Here is a 17008-nt window from a genome sequence, read left to right as displayed (position 1 = left end):
TTCATGGAAGGCTATGAAGTGTGCTTGGAATTGATGGCTTTAAACACTGCTAAATAATAATGTAGTACACAGTACGTATGCCCTGGCGTGAGGGCACTGGGGGCAGAGGCAGAAGGTTTGCCTGGGGGCAGAGGCAGAAGGTTTGCCTGGGGGCAGAGGCAGAAGGTTTGCCTGGGGGCAGAGAGGGCCTGGGGCGGGGGTGCAGCCGAGCTGGGTCTCACCACAGTAAGCGCACTAGTTCCTCACCTGAAGCGGGGGGCTGGTGGGCGGACATTGCAGGCAGGTCCAGGGAGCTGTCAGACATCACGTGCTTCAGGTCGCCGCCCACGTCCGACAGCTTCATGTCCAGCTGCACGGAGAGCGCGTCCTCCGAGTCCTCCTTTCCCGCGCTGCTGCCCCCGGTGGACGGGAGGTCCAGGGACTTGACGGAGGCGGAGTCCTCCTTGGCCTGTTTGAAGGTGGAGACCTTGTCCAGCAGGCTCTTCTCCGAAGCGCCCAGGGCGGTGCAGAACTTGGAGGACTGGAAGTCGGCGAAGTCGTCCACGTCGCTCTTCAGGGAGGCCGCACAGGCCCCGCTCTCCTTGGCGTCGTAGCCCAGGCCGCCCTCCAGGGAGAGCTGCTTGAAAACGTTGTATTTGTCGGAGGCGTGCTGCTGCCGGGGCGGAGCCTCGGCCGGCCTGCTGGCCCCGTTCTGGGCGGGGTTGGCGCCGGAGACGTTCTCCGCAGGCCTCCTGAACGCCAGAAAGTCGGCGAACTCATCGAGAGCCGAGGCTCGCCCCCCCCCAACGGCGCAGCCCCCCGCCGCAGCCGAGCAGGAGCCAGACGGGGCGGAAGACCCGAACAGCGCAAACTCCCCAAAATCATCGCCGGCTTTGCCCAGGGGCGCAGCACCCTCCGGGCGGGGCTCCGCGGACGGAGGCGTGGCGGGGAAAGGCAGGCTTTTGGGGTCGGCGGCAGGCGCGGGCGGAGCCGTGGGGGCGAAGAGGTCCAGGTCGGCCATGTTGAGAGGGTTCCTGCACCGCGGCTGGGAGGCGGGGGGCGGGGGCTGCGGGGGGTGGGAGAGGGCGAAGGGGGGGGGGAACGAGGGGTGAAAGGTCTTGGCCTGATCCGACGGGTCCGACGGAGAGACCGTGTCAGCCGTTTTAAAGTCTGTGAAGCCGTCGTCGGCACTGGCGGACTTAAAGTCTGCAAATCCTTCACCTTAAAAAAACAAAACAAAAAGAAAACATGAATTGATTTAAAAAAATGGGACTTATTATTATTTCTAAAAATGTAGGCCTATGCTGCACTATAGAGACTGACATGAATTATGACATTTGCAGTTACTGAATTAAGCTCAGCCAGGCTTGTTGCTTTCCTTGTAAAATATGTCCGGGAACAGAAAATGAATTTGGCCATGATAGACAGGCCAGTGGTCAGACAGAATCAAGTGTGCCTTATACAACAGAACAGCACCGTCTAGAGAACCAGGAATACAGCCCAAACTGCTTGCCCACTTATGAAGCATGAACCCAGTTACATTATCCATTTATAAAGTGCATTTTTGAGTGTGTAACATTAAAATGAGTAGGTTTATTCATAAAGAATGCACATAATTCATAAACACACATTTTGGATGTGGACCGTGTTAATGAGAGTTGTAACAGCTGTGGCTAACCTGACTTTCTGTCTCCAGGTTGCTCAAGCTGTCTGAAGACACTGTATTTATCTGCAAAATCTGTAAAGACAATAAAAAGTAAGTTGACAAAAATCTATTAGAGCAGTAATAACAGTGAACACCATGCCTGCAGGTATGTTTCAACATGTTTCATTCTTTTAAATTTCTACCTCTAGTTTAACGTGTTGTGGGAGGCATTAAAAATTAGGGAAACAGACAGACATCAGGGCAGGTATTTCCTCAGTCCACAATGTCACTGATACACATGTGCCACAGTTTCTATAAGGAACAATACGAAAATGAATCTCATGAAAGTCACAGAAAATGACAGAATTCCTCTGGTGGGTGAGGTGGTACCTGAGGCAGGCGAGGAGGTATCTGCAGCTTGCTCCACAGATAGCTGCTTGAATGCGGCATATTTATCCAGCGAGGAGGATCTGGACACTGGAGTCAGTATTGCGGGAGCACTGAGGACAGCACAACACTGGAGTCACTGACATGGAGAGGAACACTGCTGTACCTGGTCTGGTGTTGGAGGTGTTCTGGGTTTGTACCTGGTGTAGTGTTGGAGGTGTTTTGGGTATGTACCTGGTCTGGTGTTGGGGGGGAGGTGTTCTGGGTTTGTACCTGGGGTGGCGTTGGGGGCAGGTGTTCTGGGTTTGTACCTGGGGTGGCGTTGGGGGCAGGTGTTCTGGGTTTGTACCTGGTGTGGTGTTGGGGGCAGGTGTTCTGGGTTTGTACCTGGTCTGGTGTTGGGGGCAGGTGTTCTGGGTTTGTACCTGGGGTGGTGTTGGGGGCAGGTGTTCTGGGTTTGTACCTGGTGTGGTGTGGGGGGCAGGTGTTCTGGGTTTGTACCTGGTGTGGTGTGGGGGGCAGGTGTTCTGGGTCTGTACCTGGGGTGGTGTTGGGGGCAGGTGTTCTGGGTCTGTACCTGGGGTGGTGTTGGGGGCAGGTGTTTTGTGTTTGTACCTGGTGTGGTGTTGGGGGCAGGTGTTCTGGGTTTGTACCTGGTCTGGTGTTGGGGGCAGGTGTTCTGGGTTTGTACCTGGGGTGGTGTTGGGGGCAGGTGTTCTGGGTCTGTACCTGGTCTGGTGTTGGGGGGGAGGTGTTCTGGGTCTGTGCCTGGGGTGGTGGGGGGAGGTGTTCTGGGTTTGTACCTGGTCTGGTGTTGGGGGCAGGTGTTCTGGGTTTGTACCTGGGGTGGTGTTGGGGGTGACCTGTGCTGGGAAAGGTGCTTCCTGGTTCAGCCTGGAAGTCGGTGAAGGGGTCCTCGCTGGCCCCAGCCTTGGGCGCCTCCTGAAAGTCCTGGAAATCATCGTCATCAGGTTTGGTTCCCTAAAATACATCAAAAGGCGCAGCAACAACAATTAACCCAAAACGCAAACAGAGAACAAATAGCCAACTTCTCCATTCATTCACATGCAAATTACTTTTGGGAAAGAACAATTCAATAAAAAAAGATGTGTTAACATGTTGTTACGGATCCTTTCAGTGAGATAAACTGACTATGTGGTATAATAGCACATGATTAATCCAGGAAGGGTTGTTTGGTTTCATTGTACATGCCCCTGTGTTACATTACATTACATTAATAGCATCCAGAGCAACATACAGTTGATTAGACTAAGCAGGAGACAATGCAGGGTTAAGGGCCTTGCACAAGGGCCCAACGGCTGCGCGGATCTTATTGTGGCTACACTGGGGATCGAACCACCGACCCTGTGGGTCTCAGTCATGTACCTTAACCACTGCGCTACAGGCCGCCCAGGATGTAGAAGAGAGTGGCAGGGGTTGCCATATTACCTGCAGAGGTGGGAAACAGGTGACAAAGCTATTGGGAGCCTGGGTGCTGGAGTTTGGACCAATGACTGCAGGTGTTGGAGCTGACGTGGAGACGGGTGTCTGAGACATGATTGGCTGTTGATGCTGGGCCAGGACCGGGGGCGTGGCCATGGAGATGGGAATCTGAGACATGACTGGAAGTTGGAGCTGGGGCAGGACAGGGGGCGTAGTCATGGATACTGGTGTCTGAGACATGATTGGCTGTTGGTGCTGGGGCAGGATAGGGGGCGTGGTCATGGAGACAGGTGCCTGAGACATGATTGGCTGTTGGTGCTGTGGTAGGACAAGACTTGCGGTCATGGCAGGTAGGTTGGGCATCGGAGGAGAGGGGAACTGACTCAAAATATCCAGACCCATTGCAGGAATACCACTCTGAGACAAAACAAAAAAGGACAGTTAGTATTACAGGTATGCAGATGCAGTGTGATTTAGAGATTAGTACTGTGCTAATGCAGATGCATGTGTTGTAGAGATTTGTTCTGTACAACTCAAAATGCTCACTAATGTTCAGTGAGCTCACTCATGTTTTTTGTGCAGTAGGAAATGACTATGCCCATCATTGCTATTAATGATCAAAATCACGCGCTGAAGGAGTATTTTGAATGACCTCAATCAATACCGTATGTAAATGACTATGTCTGATGACAGACATTGTCCTCAGATAGCCAAAGGCAGGACTGAAGCCTGTGAAATAAGCAGTACACACTCTAGGTTTACACTGCTGGTCTATAGCCTCATGGGTGAAAACAAATATTTTCCCTGATATGTCTACCCATTTCCATGGTAATTTTCATTTTTGATAGCATTCAACTGCCAGCATGTGGCCTCTAAGTGACATTTGATAAATTTCTTCTATGCCTGGAAAATGTGGTCATGGGCAAAAAATCATTTGTAATCTTCAGTGATCTCCATTACTGTCGCATTGCGTGCCAAAAACATTTTATCCAGCATTAAACTCAAACAAAGGTCAAAGCAGAATGGCCACCTGTGTGACACCAATCATGGCCAGCACAGCATATAGCTCCTCCTTGGTCAGCTTGCCAGGTGTGGTGCGATTGGCTGAAGCCCATATCTGCCCCAGCGCCTCTCTGGGCAGGCCTGATGACATCAGAATGGGGTAGAGCTTGGCCGTGTCGATGCCAGCTGGAGTCAGAGTGAAGTCCAGCACCTTTTTGAAGAGCTCTGCCCAAACCAAGCAGACCACACATGCAGACGCAATTAGACATGTTCACAGAGACCACACACACAGGAGCACACAAGCAAAACACGCATGTACGCATAAATGCACGCACACACGCAGAGAGAAAGAAAAAGGAGTGAATTTGTTTTTTACAAAACTCTTCAAACTAAATCTACATTCAAATTAAGTCAATATACAAACTCAACCTATGTACATACAAACATAATCTACAAAGAAACTAAATCTAGATTCAAAGTCAATTTATATAAAAAATACATATACACACAAACTAAATCTACACAAGTTAAATCTATGTAGAAATGAAACATTGCAGTGCATTTAGTACAATGGACCATACAATTATCGAGAACAATTATGCAGGTTTATAGAAAGAACCAGCATGGCGTTTACCTGGGACCAGGCTATCGTTGTACAGCCAGGCAGGCATAAGAGGCTGAATGTGGTCCTGCTGAGGGTAGACCCCTAAACCTGCAAACAGCAACACAGCACAGGACTGACACACCTGGGAGAACAGGCAGGTACTTTACAGGAGCTGTCCTTCAGCTGGGCTCACATGAAACCGTCAGATCCAGCCTGAACTGAGGATGTTCAGGTTTACATGGGTCCTGCGAGTACAACTGAAAACGGGAGGAAATATTTCCACAAGTACCTGTGTACAGTGCGTTAGACTCACTGGTTGCACCAATGTGGAAAAAGAAAATATGAGGATCAAGTATAAACATTAATAAGAAGGAGAATCGCCATTTTAAACCGTTTGTGAGGCCACAGCTATAGGGCTGAAACACAGACAGTGATACTGTGGAAGACTTAAAGAGATAACGGGACATATCCTCACCCAGTCTGTAGAATGAATATCAGGCGCTGTACTGAGAGGTATTAATTATGTAACAAACGTACATGATACCTCTTAGCATAATGCATCATCATTGTGACTTTGAGAAACTGGAAATAATGGTGGTGTATTTTTATTAATAATAATAATAATAATAATAATAATAATAATAATAATAAAAATAGTAATATGAAATTACTTCATATAATAAAATAGGGGGTTCCATTTTCAAAGAAATTGTGAGTAATCCGTGTAGGTTGGTAAGTACCTGGTCATAGTAATAAGACAATGGATGCGTCCAGAAACTTCTACAGAGACTATATGCAATATTAAAAATAGTCTACAGTATGCGTTGTGCAACTATGTTGTTTCTAACTAGTTACACACGATCGCGTCAAGACCTGTGACCATAATTATGAAGGTTTTTCACAATTGTGATGTGGCGGGAGATGAGATGATCTCTATAGCAATGCATGGCCAACACACACAATCGCACTTTTACATCAAACTGGTCCGCGTGCACATCCCATCCGCTCTGGCAAGACGCGTGGCGCCGCCCTTCTGCCTGATCACACGGCACATTCTGTGATTGACAGGCGTGTGATGGAGCGCCTCTGTGCAGCACAGTGCCAGGCAGCATGGCTGTCCCAGGCTGTAGCCCTTTAGTGGCAGAGCTGCGCTGGACTCAGCATGGTCCACAGCCGTTTGGCCCACGGAAACAAATATCCTTTTTTAAATGAAAACAGATCTTAATGCATTAATGCACACTTTCCCCAGTATAATGTACCCGTGTTAAGACACACATGAATTGGGTCCTTTCCATGAATTCCGTACATTTACATATGGACAACCAAATATACTCTATATTTGTGCATGTGTGTGTATGAATTAAAATGACTTCTCATGTCAGATAAGAGGGCTTGAAATAATTTATATTGAGGAAAATAGGGAGTAAGATTATGGTTGCTTAATAATGTATGCATTTAAGCATTTTATAGAATGTATCATTGTTTTGATTATGAAGCATAGGAGAGGATTTGTGATGCATCTCTCTCTGTGTGCACATTTGTGAGTGCATGTAAGCAAGCACGTGTACGTATCCTTTTTACACTGAAGAGATTATTCAGGTTCACATACGTGTTTATACTGAAGAGAATATTCCGTATAATGTGTGTATATACTGGAGATTATTCGGGCGGTTTCTCTCCTCTCCTCTCCTCTCCACTCCTCCACGTTTGCAGTAGACGAGCATTCTCAGATCCATTCCACAATTTCCCTCCTCAGCTTGCATCGGGGAATTACCGGGTCTGTGACGCCCCAGCAACTCGACACAAAGACGCGAGTGAATTCCTGTCCCGCAGCTCGACGAGGAGGCGATGACCTCATCAAGTGCGGCCACACCCGGCACCGCGCTCCACAGAGACTAAACTCTGTACTATAACTCGCGTATTATTAATGGGGAAAACAGACAGAAGGATGTAAAATGTGATGGAAGAATGGGATGGGGATGATGGAAAAAATAGTCTAAATTAAAATGGAGGGGAAAAAAAAAACATACACAATAAGCAAAAAGTTTCAATTAAATCAGAACACGAGCAAGTGAGAACTAAACAGACTTGGCATGTCAGGTAACTAAGAACATAATAAATAATTGTAAAATAAATGACTGAATGAGGTACTTATGTACAATTAGTAACCATGAAAGTGTGGTATCATTGCACAGTTGCTGTTCCGAAGTAGTGAAATGATGAGTGGAAGAGTTTATTCGGTTACAAGAAAAAGACTCCATCTAGTGGAGGTATGATACCACTGCGATCAGATGTGTGTATCAATGACACTCCACTCAAACCAGAAATTAACACCGGTCTTCCCTAGCCTGCACATGGGGCCCTGCTCCCCATGCTAACTGAATTTTGTGCTATGCTTCTGAGATTGAAGGGCTTGACAGCAGAGTGCCAACATAGAACAATGCTATTTGAAAAAACCGGGTAAAAATTATGACCAAAATATAACGTATAATTACATACTAAACAATTCCCAAATAATTAAACAAACCAGTTCGCTTCCCCTTCGCTCTGAATAATGATTGGAATTGCTTTTCAAATGCAAAAAGCTCACATGACTTATAACTTTAATAATGTCCAGAAATAATATGTTTTCCTAATTGTAATATTGCAAATGCCTGGAAATTCACCTTTTCAGTTGACAATTTTAAAATATGTATAATTGTAGTGAGGAAAATATTTACCCCCGGCTCAGTATTGCATTATGAGAGTTTCTCATCATAATAATAAACAAATCGTTATTCCTAGAATAGGTAAAAGTGCCATAACGTGCTCCTCTCCTGTGGAGCAAACTGCCTGCTCATGTTCAGGGTCCAGACACTATCACCTTCTTTAAAGCTGGGCTTATCTCTTTAGTTTGTCCTATAGTTGAGGGGCAGGAGTGGGTGGCTGGCATAAGCTATGGAGTCTCTGGTGGACTTAGCGATCAGTGCTGTCATGGGTCATTATTGGAAGTGCTGTTTAAGCATAACCAGTCATGGTCTGGTGGTGACTGTATCAAGCCTGCCCTCATGGATGTGTTGGCCACTGCCTCCGTTTCCCTTAGCTACGCTGCTATAGCCTTATTCTGCCGGGGTTCTCCTTATCGCACGCAGGCACCTCTCTCTCCTGCTCTGCTTGATTAACTACCATCTGAACCCCTAACAATGTTTTTTCCCCTCTTCTCCCTGCTCTGGGCACCTGCCTGGAGCTCTAGTGCAAGTTTCCTGAGCATACCATCTTTAATGTATGAGACTTGCATGCATGTATGAGTCTGCAGAGAAACTTGTGTGGATGATGACAAAAGAATGCTTGACAGCAGGATTAAATCAAGATGATATGCCTCTTAAATCATGCAACACACACATAAAAAATGTTTTCATTGGATGAATTTATTGATGAAATAATGTCTTATAGTGGGGCAGAGCAAATCACAAACATCATGAAAATAGCGCACAACATGAAAATGGAAAATTTTAAAAAGTGAAAATAAAAATGGGAGCGAGATCATAACACATCAACCTCACCTACACTGCTCAAAGGGGTAGGTGTGATGGAATGTGCACTGGTGGAGGTTTGTGGAGACGTGGCATGTTAAAGAGGTGTTCTGGGCTGGGCTTGTTTCTGCAGCGTCTCTGAGCTGTGTTGACAGGGTGGGGACTGCTACAGTCAGCAGGAGAGAGGGCGGAAGCGCTCGCCTCTGTGCTCAGGTGACCGTACCTGCTTTCTTAGGGTGCGAGGACGGCGTCGGGTGCAGCTTCGCGTCTCTGCTGAAACCGTCCAGGTTCCCTTTGATGGCCTCCAGTGCGTCGTCCCGACTCTTCTCACCCACCTGAGCGGGAAAAAGCAAGGCTGACGCGTGCACATACTACAGGACTACTGGGGCTGAGAAAACGCACTGAACCCCATTGAAGCAGAGAAACCACACTGAACCCGACTGAAGCAGAGAAACCACACTGATCCTGATCAGGGCACAGAAACCACACTGATCCTGATCAGGGCAGAAGCCACACTACACTGATCCTGATCAGGGCAGAAGCCACACTACACTGATCCTGATCAGGGCAGAAGCCACACTACACTGATCCTGATCAGGGTAGAAGCCACACTACACTGATCCTGATCAGGGCAGAAGCCACACTACACTGATCCTGATCAGGGCAGAAGCCACACTACACTGATCCTGATCAGGGCAGAAGCCACACTACACTGATCCTGATCAGGGCAGAAGCCGTACTCATTTTGCGGGGGGCTCTGAAAGCCCGTGGCTCTGGCTGGAGGGTGGAGGCGTCTCACCTTGGGCTTGACGCTGCTCAGCAGACGCAGTTTCTGTTTCTGCTCCTCAAACTGCCTGCGCTTACGGTCCTCCTCCAGCAGCTTCTGCTGCTGCTCCAGACGCTTCCTGTAGGGGGCGCACACAACACAACCTGCACTGGAACACAGGGCATCACACACAAACTCCACTGAAACACAGGGCATCACACACAAACTCCACTGAAACACAGAGCATCACACACAACCTGCACTGAAACACAGAGCATCATACACAGACTCCACTGAAACACAGAGCATCATACACAACCTGCACTGAAACACAGGGCATCACACACAGACTCCACTGACACACAGAACATCACACACAGACTCCACTGAAACACAGGGCATCACACACAGACTCCACTGAAACACAGGGCATCACACACAGACTCCACTGAAACACAGGGCATCACACACAGACTCCACTGAAACACAGGGTCGGAGATCACGTGCAGGTCTTACTGGTGCTCCTCAGCTATGTGTGTGTACTGTGGGCCAGTAGCCCTCACACTGATGAACTGGGGCTGAGCCACAAACTGCATCCCAGAGGCCTGGATCCCCATCGTCAGCCCACCCTGGGAGGAACACAAAACAATCACCCAACAATCACCCAACAACACACACGCTCACTCACCTAAACAACCAGCATGCAACAGACACTAGCTCTCACAAAACACGGGGTACATATCTGCTGTCCAAATAACCAACTAGCAGTGTTAGCATTCATTTCCAAACACAATGTGAGTCAACGTACCTGCAGGATGATTGTATTACATAAGCCAATACTTTAAATTCCAAGACAAAACAATACCAGCGGCTCAACACCTCATGGACACGGAAGAATTATTCTTGACACCTTCCTTTAACGCTCACCAAATAATATAAATGGAATAATCAGCGAACCATGTATACAGGAATAAGATTGGGTTATCATTTTCATGCAAACAGCATAATCAGATTATGACCATAACCAAAATAAAGCTATTATTATGTTATTCGGCATAGGGTGCGCATGTAAATGTAGTCAATACAACATCAACTACAAAAGGCACAATGGGTCAGCAGTGTGCTTAGCAGCAGTTTAAATCTCAGGTTTGAAGCCCTAGACCCCGGAACTGCATTACACCTGGAATAGCTCATCCTTATTTAACAGATTTGGATCGCTGTTCCAGTTCTAATGCAGTTCTGTGGTATAAGGGCTTAAACTCCAGCTAAGCACCCTGCACTTGACCCTGCGTGGTTAACGGTTAGAAAATAGAAATTACTGGGAGGTAATTTTGAGAGGAATTTTGAGCAAGCTCCCTGCAGGTACAGAGAAGGAGTCGCACTGTTTTCAGAAACCGCTGCCAACCACGGAGCCCCTTGGTGAAAATAAAACCATAATACCTTTTGGAGTGACCTGCCACATTAAATCCAGCACTGGTAACGTGTCACTGAGTGGAAGATTATGTCACTGAGGTGTATGTATACCTCATCAGCTAAATTTATAATAAACAGGAGCAGTCTGAGCATTCACCAGCTATCACTAGCTGTACCGGCCAGCACTGTAATTACGGATCGCCCAACAGGATGCTGGACTCTCCAAGGCGACCCCGCCCTCCTACACGCACAAACCTGCATTGGCATGGCTGCCGGGGGCATCTGGGCCCCAAAGTTGATTCCCATCATTCCCTGAATGTTGGGCTGCATGACCTGCACCATGGGGAAGGCCTGTTGCTGCTGGGGACCCTGTACTGGCATCAGGCCTACAAGAGAAGCCCAGCTTCATCACATGACATGTCATTCGGCTTTTATCCAAAGCGACTTACAGTTGATTAGACTAAGCAGGAGACAATCCCCCCCTGGGTTAAGGGCCTTGCTGTGCGGATTTTACTGTGGCTACACCGGGGATCGAACCACCGCCCTTGCTACGTTGTACCTTAGGCACTACGCTACAGGCCGCCCCTCAGATCTATGAGCTCAGGCACAATGTGTCATACCTGTAATGGTGGAGTGATGACACTGAGGTTCTATAAGGTGTATGATGTAATCCCTGGAGAGGATGTAAAAGACCCACACATCCCCCATTCTGAAGTGGAAACATCCAGAAACTCACAAGACCAAAGGTTGTTTTTTTTTTAGCAAGGTGACATTATTTTAAACACAATCTACAGGGATGCCCAGGGATATTTACTTCACAGGAACCCAATATTCCTCACCATGGAAACAGGAAAGAAGACAATGATGGCAATGATTGACTTGTGGAAAAACCATTTGATTTAAAGACAGGACTCACCTTGTGGAGGTCCCAGGCCCCCTCCGACAGGATATATAAAACTGAAAGGCACAGGAGAAACATTAACATGCCACTGTTCTCACCAAGAGCAGAAATTAATACTGTGCCTGACTTACTTCACAAAATGATTGCATACGTCATCACATCTTACCTTTGACACGGTTAATTACAGATGTCAGATACTGTACATAAGCCCCGCAATAGCTATGATATTTCTCTCTCTTCTGGCGTTCGTGAGTCGAGTAGCCTACTTGGTGAGTCACTCCCATATGAACTGATAACTGCGTATTATTTCACCCTTCAGTGCAACCTTTGACTCTACATGCAGTGCTGGTTATAAAGTGATCTTATTGTATAGGCCTAGCCTAAATGTCACAGCACAGACCTCATAGTCTTCCAGAATCAGGATGGGTTAAATACTTTTAGCTTCTTGTCTGCCTGTGGGATTTAAGCACCTCTGAAAACACCATATATTTCTAAATTAACTTCCCTTTGTTATTTCATATTTATGCTTAAAAGTTAGATACTGTGCTTCTAATGTGATGGAGCATGGAGAAGAGGGGTTATGGAATTGCATGTATGTGTAATATTGACTTTATGTTACAAACAACAAAACAACATATCGCATGATCACAGACAGGAGCCTGTGTTAATAATATAATCGAATCAGACAGTGCCTGTTCAACTGCTGGGATGGCTAGACCAGCTGTATCTGAATACTTACATTGGAATTGTGGCTAGGTAGATACAATGTGAAAAGTTGCTAACAGTTAGCTATCAATTCTAGGTAAATCAGAGTAGCGCCTATTTTGACATAGTGCTAGTCTACTAAATATCAACTACAAATAGTAATCAAGCAGCATAGTATTTTCATATGCATGTACATAGATCTGCGTCATCGTAAGCCGCTTGCCTTCGAGTTAACGTAGACACGCACGGCTCTGTAAATTAATGGTAAGACAGCTTCATGACTTCAACTGTGTTAGCTAACTGTCAGCTGCAATGCTAACAAGAGCGCCACCGAGCAACTAGATAGCAAGCTAGCTCGCTTGTTTCTCCGTTCCAACATATTAACTAGCAAATGTTGGCCATTTGAAGCAAACTATTAGCGACGTTAGCTAGCAGTTTAGTGATATCAACATGTCAGATAGATACTATTGCGATGGCTAGCTCAAGATCCATCCAGTCCAGTCTCTGGATTGCTATCCTATTGTGCACGCACTCTCTTTCCCAATGGTAACGTTAACGTTAGTTCGCGATCTAATTTGGATAAAGTAGACTTACTCTCACTTTACACAAGTGATTCACCAGGCAAATGACAAGCAACATGGTTTATAAAGAAATGTTGTACCTGCCAGCTCCCCCTGGTCCTGGCCGCAACGCCATCTTAACAAAACAAGCCTGCTAAAAGACGTCATCGATGATGTAATACATTGGTACTTCCGTTATGTGCCACCGTAGCATAAATAAATAAATACTGTGCCACCAGATACAGGGATGGGTAGCTAATCTACATTTATTTCTGGAAATTTGTGCAACCTCCACAACGACGCTCTTTAATATTTATCAGAGAGAAAAGTTGGAGGCAGTAAGCCCAAAAGGCACATCCACTCTTCTTCCTGTTGGGGGTATGGCATAATTCATATGACAGTGTGAGAACAAAAAAAAAAAAAAGAACATCAAAAAAAGAATACAAATATGCAGATATGGAGATATTAAGGCCCATATTCAGGCTTAATTTATTCAGTATGCATTCCCAGTGCTGAGCTACAGTGGGACTCTTCCACATGGTATGCATATAATTACCGGTAGTTGAGTTGTTTTGAGTCGCCAGTTGTGGATTGGAGAATCCTCACTTTATATTTAATAATATAAACCCTGGGCAATTGTTCTGTATTGCAATTATGTATTATCCTGCTCCCAGGATTGGCTGTTGAGAGTGTTTCTGAGGGAACGTCCAATGCGTGACCCTGTGATGAAAGGAAGCTATGTATTCAGGAAGGTGGGTGTTTAGTGTGGGAGATATCATGTAATTTTTTTTATTATTATTATTATAGGAGAGGGATCCTTAGTGGAATTGCTGATGTAAACATATTCCTTCAATTGGCAAAAAATTTAGGAAATGATGAGATGGAAGGTTTTTTATTTTATTTTAACTATTTATTGGACTGCAGTTTATATTGACTAATTAAGAGTCCCTATCATCAAGCAATGAAAAGGCTGCTTCCTGACAAGGGATAGCTTTAAAACTTCAACAAAGCAGTAATCTGCTCTATTAAAATGGGTTTTCCATGGCCACCACATATGCACACTGATAATGCATCTTAATTTGAATATTCCTGCTGTGCTACGCATGATAAAAATGAAATATACTGAGCAGTGCATCTTGTAACGGTTAACAGTCAAATTCAAATTATACAACTAAGCATTTGACCTGTTATCAACATAGAGCAGAGAAACATGTTCAACTGGCAAAGCAGGGTCATTTGGCTGCTTTTATTTTGAAATTACAAATTTGAATATCTCCAACGTTCCAATGTGCTATATTTCCTGTTCATGAGTTTTATATGTACATGACCAGGCCTGCGTGGGTCCAGTCCCCAACTGGGGCCACTGCCGTTGCACTACCCAAGCAAAGTTATTTAATTTAAACTACTTCAGTAAAACACACAGCTGTAGCTAAACTCTGAATAACACTGTATTGTAAACGCAGAAATGTATAAACGGATTACCCATTTAACAATTTATCTGTTCATATAGCTCTTATACACAGAGCAGCATGCTAAATGGTGGGGAGTGTGGCATAGGATAGGCTTTTTGCAATGCAATTCAACATTTAGCCGTTATGCGGCAAGCAACTGGAATGAACTGCCAGAAGATCTTAGATGTGCCCCAAATCTAGCAGTTTTTTAATCCCGGTTAAAAACATTTCTCTTCTCATGTGCCTACTACTAAATACTAGTGTGTAAATACTGTAAATACTGCACTCTATCTTAACTTAATTCTTTAAATTATGTCTGTATCTCTGTACTCTTTTAACTATTTTATGCTTTTATGTTTCTTTTTGTCTATTTTTATGTCAAGCACATTGAATTGCCTCGGTGTATACAAATAAACTTGCCTTGCCTTGCCTCGCTAATGCTACTCTTCTGCCTCATACGGCTCTCAAGTGCAGAGAACAAGAGACCCTCAAAAACACATTTTAAGTGATGGAAGTACTAAGATGAACAAAAAAAATAGCAAGAATCCTTATAAAAAAATAAATGTCACTGTATAACTACACATACAGTGCGTACAGATAACATGCAGCTGTGGTTGCGGCAAATACCAGAGTTATGGATTTACAGTATGTAATGTTTACTCATACTGATGGCATCAAATAGAGTTTATGGCACAGTACTGATTGAGTTTCACAGAATACCTTGTTAGGGTGTAGTGCAGATTTGAACATAGTTTAAGCTTTTAATGCTTGTCTTCCTCGGACCCTTATATATCAAGTTCTAAATAAATATTTGGCATTTAAACACCTAGTACTTTTAGCCAGACTTAATGTCTGAAATGGCTACAAACATGAAGATCTATTAATAGACAGCACAAGCATAAAGTTATACTACCTCCCACCCCTTGTAATAGACTCCTACTCGACATGCATATAGGCATGCAAACACAGTAGCGATGAGGTGGTCAGAGTAGATTGAATAAACAGTGTTTGCACAATAGGATAACTCAACAATGATTCAGCACCAACCAGGATAGACAATGATAGTGCCAGCAGGGGCCTCACCAAGGTTTGAATACATTAGGGTCAGAGCCACAGTTATTTGAGGCTGAACCGGGAAAGGACATTCCATGTATTTTATAGTACCTGAGTACATCTTTAGTTCTTAATGTTTTCTTGTGTATATTTTTATATGTAGACTTATACCTGTTTCATTTCTCTTGAGATATTTCCTGTCTCTAAATGTGCTGCTCTTGTATCAACCTATATCATTTAACCAACCTCAACACATGATGAACAGTCTGCTCACCCACACATTACTCCAACTCCCCTAAATAAACAAAAAAACTGAAAGCATGTGAGCAAGAATAATGTATTGGTGCCTTTAATGTCCAAATTCATTTAAATAAGTCACAAAGTATGATTTATGGAAAGTAATGCTGTGAATGGAATGGAACACTATTTTTGCATGCTTTTTTTTTTTTTGCATGTTTTGCTTGTGTGAAACATGTCAGGCTACAGTTCTGTTTGCAGTTTCTAAAAACTTCATATGGATGTAAGACTTGTGAAATTGTTAAGAGAAGTCGGAATTGATTAGCTTCTGCTGATGCACTTCACTAATCACAGCAATAATATTCATAATAATAATATGTGTGTAGAATATTTCTTTAAGTTACAAAGCATGTGAAACAATTGCAATGAAACAAATCTATTATCAGTCAGCTACATATAGGAAGTCAATAAAAATATAATATATAATGTACAAGTAAAGGAAAGACTTGCAGCACTGCCTCCATTAAGGTGCACTCAACAGAAATGGCACAAGACAATATATATAGAAAGAGCACTAGCACTATTAGTTATTGGACTCCACTCATTAGTTCAGTGAGTGCAAAGAAAGAACACCATCAGACAGGAGCCACCGGGGGAGGTGACGTTGCTGGCAAAGTTCACCGACCGAACTGGACGTCCAACAGGTCAGGCTGTCCATGGACTGTCTTAATCATTTCTCGGTCTGCTCATTTGCTCTAAGGATCTATTCAAGTGAAACAAAAAAAAAATATTACAGCACATATTAAATGTATACTTTCAAATTAAATGCACTTGTTGGGGCAATGATATTCACAACAACTGTGAGCAGCATGTGACATGTAAAGCAGGGCACCTGAAAGTTACTATAACCCCTTCAGTCCCAAGCACTAAACCCGACTAAATCTTCTCAACTTTATCCCAAAACCCCTTGGGATTTGAGTGGAACCACTTCATATTGGGCTTGGGACTGAGAGGGTCAAGCATAGCCTAATTAAAATTCAAAGACTACAACCGTTTGCTTCATAAGTAGGCTACTTCATGTGTGCCTGACTTTGCTTGGTCCTCTGAGTAGCTGGGTACTATTGGATCCAGTTGCACTGTTGAGGAGTGTATCCATATACACAGAGACAGCGTAGGCTATGCTCTGGCCAAAAAAAAAGGAGAAATAAAAAAACAGCTTTATGATTTCAGACACTGAGGATTTCCCTTAGGCACAACCTCTGGAATTACTTTGAAATATTTAATTAAAGCACAACTTGTCTATGGCCTAATGTCTCACTGTGAACGTATTTATGAACGATTGTATGATTG

General features: G+C 44.7%; 1 protein-coding gene across 1 annotated transcript; it reads right to left on the bottom strand.

Annotated features, from left to right (window-relative positions):
- LOC133108025 (synergin gamma-like) lies at positions 1 to 13058 on the bottom strand. The gene is made up of 14 exons (XM_061217433.1): positions 13019 to 13058; positions 11668 to 11708; positions 11007 to 11137; positions 9855 to 9967; positions 9372 to 9477; positions 8796 to 8907; positions 5091 to 5168; positions 4485 to 4681; positions 3743 to 3871; positions 3461 to 3622; positions 2853 to 2992; positions 2015 to 2124; positions 1658 to 1717; positions 1 to 1200 (listed from the first exon to the last, which is right to left on the bottom strand). The coding sequence occupies exons 1-14, from the start codon at positions 13051 to 13053 to the stop codon at positions 218 to 220; spliced, it is 2397 nt and encodes a 798-aa protein (XP_061073417.1). The 5' UTR covers positions 13054 to 13058; the 3' UTR covers positions 1 to 217.
- Positions 13059 to 17008: the final 3950 nt, after the last annotated feature.

This window comes from Conger conger, chromosome 13, assembly GCF_963514075.1.
Source record: "Conger conger chromosome 13, fConCon1.1, whole genome shotgun sequence".
NCBI lineage: Eukaryota > Metazoa > Chordata > Actinopteri > Anguilliformes > Congridae > Conger > Conger conger.
Note: the sequence above shows the minus strand (reverse complement) of the source record. Positions and strands in the feature narration are given on the sequence as shown.

Coding starts and splice junctions, on each gene's coding strand:
- LOC133108025 (XM_061217433.1), bottom strand. CDS start 13,053: ATGGCGTTGCGGCCAGGACCAGGGGGAGCTGGCAG. Junction 9,968..11,006: donor CGGCAGCCATGCCAATGCAG/GTTTGTGCGTGT, acceptor TGTTCCTCCCAG/GGTGGGCTGACGATGGGGAT. Junction 5,169..8,795: donor CTCGCACCCTAAGAAAGCAG/GTACGGTCACCT, acceptor TGCTGTTTGCAG/GTTTAGGGGTCTACCCTCAG.